The sequence below is a fragment of the Onychostoma macrolepis genome, chromosome 18 (genome assembly GCF_012432095.1).
Source record: "Onychostoma macrolepis isolate SWU-2019 chromosome 18, ASM1243209v1, whole genome shotgun sequence".
Taxonomy (NCBI): domain Eukaryota; kingdom Metazoa; phylum Chordata; class Actinopteri; order Cypriniformes; family Cyprinidae; genus Onychostoma; species Onychostoma macrolepis.
Genome location: NC_081172.1, coordinates 215,001 through 222,500, shown reverse-complemented (window position 1 = coordinate 222,500; position 7,500 = coordinate 215,001). Strand labels below are relative to the sequence as shown.

The 7,500-nt window shown below is 41.8% G+C and overlaps 1 protein-coding gene and 1 non-coding gene across 2 annotated transcripts in view; one reads left to right on the top strand and one right to left on the bottom strand.

Moving 5' to 3' along the window:
• LOC131524681 (fibronectin type III and SPRY domain-containing protein 2) overlaps positions 1-7,500 on the bottom strand; it is a 16,038-nt gene that overhangs the window by 1,031 nt on the left and 7,507 nt on the right. The window contains exons 8-12 of the mRNA XM_058751932.1: positions 6,098-6,232; positions 5,878-6,028; positions 4,895-5,028; positions 857-989; positions 616-792 (exon numbers count right to left, since the gene is read on the bottom strand). Coding sequence (XP_058607915.1) covers positions 616-792; positions 857-989; positions 4,895-5,028; positions 5,878-6,028; positions 6,098-6,232 — 730 coding nt within the window. The remainder of the gene's footprint in view (positions 1-615; positions 793-856; positions 990-4,894; positions 5,029-5,877; positions 6,029-6,097; positions 6,233-7,500) is intronic.
• On the top strand, positions 7,423-7,497 carry trnaa-agc (transfer RNA alanine (anticodon AGC)). Its single transcript has one exon. It is a non-coding gene; the product is annotated as a tRNA-Ala (tRNA).

The window sequence follows — 7,500 nt, the reverse complement described above, 5'->3', positions numbered from 1 at the left end:
ACCACCATTACATGACTGACAGACTGCAACGGTTTGAGTTAAAAATCTTCGTTTGTGTTCTACTGAAGAAACAAAGTCACCTACATCTTGGATGCGCTGGGGGTCAGCAGATAAACATCACATTTTCATTTTTGGGTGAACTATCCCTTAACACTGATGTCACGGTTTGTTTTTCCATGTCGTTGGGTTGAAGCTACCACAATAATGTGATATTTAGCCCCTGGAATGCAAATTGTACTGAACCCCTTCAAAAAAAACGTGCATTTTACCCTCGGCATGCAATTGTTACCGGTGGACCCCGCTTGTTTAAACGTGTTTGGGCTAGTTTTGAGTAGCAATTGAGCGGGATTTGTTTTGCGACAATCTGGCAACCCTGCACAAATGGCACACAATATAAGGGTTAGCGTCTCATATTTCAGTCATTCCATTTGTTTTAATGTTTACACCAAGTAATTTTAAAGAGCGAGTGCCGCAGGCTGAGTAACGCGTTCGCAGATGCATGTGTTGCGTAGCACAAATATTTAATGTAAACATTTTAATGCTTTTGCCCATATTTCAAGAGAAAAGCACTTTCATAGTTTGAACCGTTAGCTGTGGTTCTGTGAGGCGACGCACCTGGACGGCGTGAGGATGTGTCTCATGCACCAGGACGTGTTGTTCCCGCCCAGGTAGGAGTTGCGCTGTGTGTCCTCATACGCTACTCCTACGCGGAACTCTGCGCTCTCGTCCACATCGATCTCCCAGTAATAGTGGCCTCTGACGGGCACCAGGTCGCCCAGAACCGCCACACACCTGCAAGAGACACGCCGTTAGCGGCTCCGACCCGACCCGACTGACCGACCCGCTGCTTCCTCACCTGTTGAAGGTGTTATCGCTGAAGGTCATGTGACTGATGGGAAGATCTTCATCCAGGTAGAACATGGTGAGGCCGTCGGCTGACAGTGACAGGCTCGGATGCGCGGTGTCTTCCAGCAGGTGGAAGAATGTACCTGTGCTCACACACATCACACACAAGTGTTCGTCAGGTGTGTTCATATCTAAACAGGGAATCATCTCCGTTATCGTATGGAGTACCACAAGGATCTGTCCTAGGTCCTCTGCTATTATCAATATACATGTTGCCCCTTGATAATATTATTAGAAAATAAGGGGATTAGTTTCCACTGTTATTCTGATGATACTCAACTATATATCTCAACAAGACCAGATGAAACTTCTGACTTATTTAAGCTAACAGTGTGTTAAAAATGTGAAAGATTGGATGACCAATGATTTTCTCCTATTAAATTCAGATAAGACGGAGATATAACTTACTGGACCAAAAAACGGTACACAGAATCTCTTGAATTACAATTTGTATCTAGACAGATGTACTGTTACTTCCTCTACAGTCAAAAATCTGGGTGTTATATTAGACAGCAACTTGTCTTTTGAAAATCATATTTCCCGTGTTACAAAAACAGCATTCTTCCATCTTAGAAACATTGCCAAGCTTCGAAACATGCTACCTGTTTCTGATGCAGAAAAGCTAGTTCATGCATTCATGACCTCTAGACTGGACTATTGTAATGCACTGCTAGCTGCTTGTCCTGCATCTTCAATAAACAAGCTACAGATAGTCCAAAATACAGCTGCTAGAGTCCTTACCAGGTCAAGAAAATTAGATCATATTACCCCAATTTTACAGTCTGGCTACCTACTAAGTTCTGGATCAGTTACAAAATATAAGGCCCTTAATGGTTTAGCTCCTGCGTACCTAACTAGTCTTCTATCTCGCTACAATCCAACCCGCTCCCTAAGGTCACAAAACTCTGGACTCTTAGTGGTACCTAGGATAGCAAAGTCCACTAAAGGAGGCAGAGCTTTTTCACATTTGGTTTCCAAACTCTGGAATAGCCTTCCTGATAACGTTGGGGGTTCAGACACACTCTCTCCGTTTAAATCTAGATTAAAGACACACAATGTGTCTCATAACCTTGTACTTCAGCTATATCTGATCAAATCCACATTTTCATTTTTTGCTGGGTTGGATCAGCAGCTATACTAATTTGGTCTCTATTTGGCCTCACATTGTAAAGCGCTCTGAGTGTCTAGAAAAGTGCTATATACAGGTGCTGGTCATATAATTAGAATATCACCAAAAAGTTGATTTATTTCACTAATTCCATTCAAAAAGTGAAACTTGTATATTATATTCATTCATTACACACAGACTGACATATTTCAAATGTTTATTTCTTTTAATTTTGATGATTAGAGCTTACAGCTCATGAAAGTCAAAAATCAGTATCTCAAAATATTAGAATATTTACATTTGAGTTTGAATAAATGACCATCCCTACAGTATAAATTCTGGGTATCTCTTGTTCTTTGAAACCACAATAATGGGGAAGACTGCTGACTTGGCAATGATCCAGAAGACGAACATTGACACCCTCCACAAAGAGGGTAAGTCACAGAAGGTCATTACTGAAAGGTGTGGCTGTTTACAGAGTGCTGTATCAAAGCATATTAAATGCAAAGTTGACTGGAAGGAAGAATTTGGGTAGGAAAAGGTGCACAAGCAACAGGGATGACCGCAAGCTTGAGAATACTGTCAAGCAAATCCGATTCAAACACTTGTGCGAGCTTCACAAGGAGAGAACTGAAGCTGGAGTCAGTGCATCAAGAGTCACCACGCTCAGACGTCTTCAGGAAAAGGACTACCAAGCCACTTCTGAACCAGAGACAACATCAGAAGCATCTTAACTGGGCTGTGGAGAAAAAGAACTCCATGCCACGCCGCATTGCTGCAGTAATTCAGGCAAAAGGAGCCCCAACTAAGTATTGAGTGCTGTACATGCTCATACTTTTCATTTTCATACTTTTCAGTTGGCCAAGATTTCTAAAAATCCTTTCTTTGTATTGGTCTTAAGAAATATTCTAATATTTTGAGATTCTGATTTTTGACTTTCATGAGCTGTAAGCTCTAATCATCAAAATTTAAAGAAATAAACATTTGAAATATATCAGTCTGTGTGTAATGAATGAATATAATATACAAGTTTCACTTTTTGAATGGAATTAGTGAAATAAATCAACTTTTTGATATTTTAATTATATGACCAGCACCTGTAAATGCAACAAATTATTATTATTTGCTTCTCTGTTTCTGCCACGGATGGGCATCCCGTAACTAGGAATTACACAAGCTTCAGTCTGGATCCAGCCCTTATGAAGATCTGAGAAGAGATGATGCCAACCCCTCAGACAACATACAAAACTACCAAACTTTGCTATAAGATTGATCGCAACATATAATCATAGCTGTTAATAGTGTTGACCGTCTGTTTGATTACATGTCATTAAATAACTGCGTGATATGGACATCAACTTGAGTCACCGCTGATAAGCTACTCCTAAATATAATGTAGAAACTTAAAGGGGTGGTTTACTGCGATTTCACTTTTTTCATTTTAAATAGTGTGTAATGTTGCTGTTGGTGCATGAACAGTATCTGCAAAGTTGCTGCGCTGAAAGTTCAGTGTAAGCGGAGATATCGTCTTTTAAAGATCAGGAAGTTTAATGCCTACAAAAACGACTCATATGGGACTACAACGAGATACTTCCCGGGTTGCATACGTAACAAACCCATAAATTTGCATCAACCCCTCCCTCCGGAACATGCCAAAGAGGGGGCAAGGCCATGTTCTGCGGCTGTGTCGAAGAGGAAGAGTTATAGTGGAGAGTTGTAGCCATGCCGTCGAAACGGTGTTATTTTCACCCAGCTGTCAGGTCTTCTGTGTTCGGGCTTCCTACGGACGCTGTAGTTCATCAACAATGCTTAAAATTTATGTTTGATTATGTTCCTGACAATTACAATCCTAATTCAGCTCTCTGTGCTGCGCATTTTACGGAAGACAGCTTCCAGAATCTACACGAGTTCAATGCCGGATTCACACAGAAACTATTACTAAAACATGGAGCAATTACAACTTTAAAACCAGAGGCAGCAGTTGTTGGGCCACAACCTGTAAGTAAGATTTCATCATTTTAAATGTATTTGCATGTATAATTTCAGACGTAATGTTTTAGTTTTATCAAGGACGTAAACAAATGCCAACGCTGGCTTTAGTAGCCAGTTAGTTAAATGATGTTTCGTGTGTCTATGACAAACGCGTACAAACATTTTGGACCCGAATTTGTAATTATGTACTGATTTTGTAAATGTATTTTCCATGTATAATTTATGACGTAATTTTTCGATTTGATCAAGAACGTAAACACAAGCCAACGCTGTTTGGTTATAGTAGCCAGTTAGTTCGATGCTATTTTGTGTGTATAAGACAAAAAATATGTAATCACAACAGCAAACTTCATTCAGAAACGTTTGTAAGAGCCGTGCTTGCAGAAGTTCTGCTTGACTCTCTTCATTACCGCTTTCTGGGTCTGATTCTGGCTCAAACTGAGACGGCAATATTGACACCATTATTTACATTTGACCGGAGCACATGCAGCGGTCGCCGTGAAGGTGATGGATGTGAAGTTTCTGGACAATGTGCAGTATGCAGTTTAGCCAATCACAACACACCGGCCCAACTAACCAATCTGAGCCCATTGCCTGTTTCTGAGGGAGTGGCTTCAGAGAATCAGGAAGTCAACCGTCGTTCAAATGACAGAGGAGAAAGCGGCTTACAATAAAGGTGAAATATATGAAAAATAAGGCGTTTTTTAACAAACGAAACACGAAGACATGTTATATCGCACCCCATAAACACAATCAAGCAAAGAAAAAAAGCAGTAAACCACCCCTTTAAATTTTCTGTAAAGCTGCTTTGCAACGATTTGTATTGTGAAAGGCTATACAAAAAAACGTGGATTGAAAACTGAATTGAATGTCAGGGGTGTTGGGAACCTGTGGTGGAGACGGTGATGGGCTCGCTGCGGTCGCTCGGGCCGCCGATGTTCACGGCTCTGATGTGGATGATGTAGTGCTTCCAGGGCTGCAGCTGCAGCTGACACTCGCAGGACGGGATCGCCACGATGCACCTGTCGGAAGACACGGACGCTTCACTGCCTTCAAACAGATGATCGGATAGACCTCCAAAACCAGCCCACAAACTCTGCCCCGAGCGCTTCGGAGCACCAGCGTTCGCAGGTTAGTGACATTATTTGGAGATTTCTTACACCGCTCTGTTATTGAGCTATGAGCTGTTTCTTATAAACTCGCCCCTAAACAAACCAGAAACTGTGGTCGGTTCAAAGAATAAACTACAGCTGAACCAGGATTTAGTCAGAGATCTGGATACACAAGACTAGACGACTCAAAGCGTCAATGCACACAAACACAGATGGCGGCAAATACTGCAGCACCAATCTGACCGGAATCACGAGGTTTGAGGTTTGTGTCTGATGCTGTCCTTGCATACGAGCGCTGTCTGGAAAGTATCCAGCCATGTGATATGAAAAATATGAGATGAGAGATGCACTACGAGGAAAACATCCTGGCTTCTCCCAAACTAAAATCACCTTTCTGTCCTAGATACAAGTTTCTTGTATCTTCTTTGATAAATGTCTCTAGTTTTCATATTGCATGGCTGGATACTTTCCGGACAGCTCTCATATGTGCGTTGAACAGTGTTTTGCTTTGATATTACAGTGAATACAGACTAAATGATCATGATATAAATTGTGATCGTGTCATTTCAGGAGACTTGGAATATGGAGTCGCTCTATCTTTGTTCTTTTGCAGCTTTGGGTCATAATATGAGCTGAAACATTCTTCAAAACGTCTCCTGTGTTGGGCAGAAAGTGGTCCGGTTTGGACGATGTGAGGGCGAGCACATGATGCCAGAACGCTCATCTCTCATTCTGATGTGTGTAATGAAGCTCACTGACTCGGTGGCGGAGCAGCCGGCGTCTGCGTGCGTCTGGTGAAGCTCCAGCGTGTACGACTCCACCGGGTTGGTGTTTCCAGAGTCCCAGCGGATCAGCGCCGAGTCCAGGCTGCTCACACACTGCCGCGGCTTGAGAACCGGCGGAGAGGGAACTGCACACACACACACACAGCGTTACACACTCGTCCACTGCAGCGGCTCTGCAGGACAGCGACACGTACCCGTCATGTAAACGGCCCTCTCGCTGGCCGGGCTGATGCCTGTGGTGTTGGTGGCTGTGACCCAGAGCTCATACTGAGCGTTAGGAAGCAGATCAGACACGGTGCAGTGTGTCTCCTTCACCTTCAGCTGAGACACTGCAAACACACACACACACACACACACACACACAGAGCTGACTGGACACAGCTCCAGTCCTGCAGAGTTCAGCTCCTGGACGTCTCCTTTAATCCTCCAGACCTTCAGGTGAGTTTGAAGGTAAAGTCTGCAGGACAGGGGTCATCCGGAGCGGGACTGGACACTCGGACTTAAACACAAACCCTGCGGCCCATTCTAAAGACTGCATTGGTGTTTTTAAACAACGCTGAAACAAATACTAAACCAGGGCTTCTCTACAAGGCCACGTCTTGAACATTGAGGGAGACCAGTGTCGCCTCTGGCTTGCTCAGTCGGGGACACTTCATTTCTAGCGATTATCGTCGATTTGATTGCACAGATACTATTTAAACTAAACTGAGCTAGACAATGACATCTCTGAATTCAATAATGAAATGCCTTTAACTGAAAATTGAGTGTTTAATCTTATCATTATACATTACTGACACTCTATCCTCCAATTTGATACTGTTAAGTGCTTTGACACAATCTGTCAGACGTGGGACCAAGTCATTGTTTTGCAAGTCACAAGTCAAGTCTCGAGTCAAAATAGGCAAGTCCAAGTCGAGTTGCAAGTCCTCAACTTTTAACTTCAAGTCTTAAACAAGTCATTAGTGCTCTTTGCCCAAATTAGTGTCTCAGTATTAATTCCCATTTCAAATTTATAGTAATTTATATCAGGAAGTCGGGTAGAATATGTTTTTACATAGTTTAATTTCATGTGAGATGGGTGCCCTTAGTAAAACTACTCAAGTTCAATTTAGGGATTGTGCCAAAATAGTATAAGCAGTGGAAAAAAAAAAAAAAAACTATTTTATTAGTAACAGAATATCAAAGACAACATAATTTCATAGAAATTACATGAAATACTTCAAAAGTAATTAAAATTAAAAGAAATACTTTTTTTAGAAATACATAAGAAGAATAAATGCTAGGTGTTTGTTATATCTAAGCCAATGAGCTATTATTTGGAACCTCAATGAAACGGATTTAAAAACATGTGAGCAGAAACTCAGAAAGAACCACTTTGAAAGAACTAGAAGAAATAACTGCTACCATACTTTATGTGAGAGGAAACCTGCAATATGGATGCAGACAAACTCATGAAGACAGTCCTTCAAAAATGCTGTGCTACCATTCTTTAGAACTTTCCATTCTTATAAACTTATAGGCTTTCCTGTAGCTCAAATAGTAGAGCATGGCGCTAGCAACGCCAAGATCATGGGTTCGATTCCCAGGGAAAGCAAGA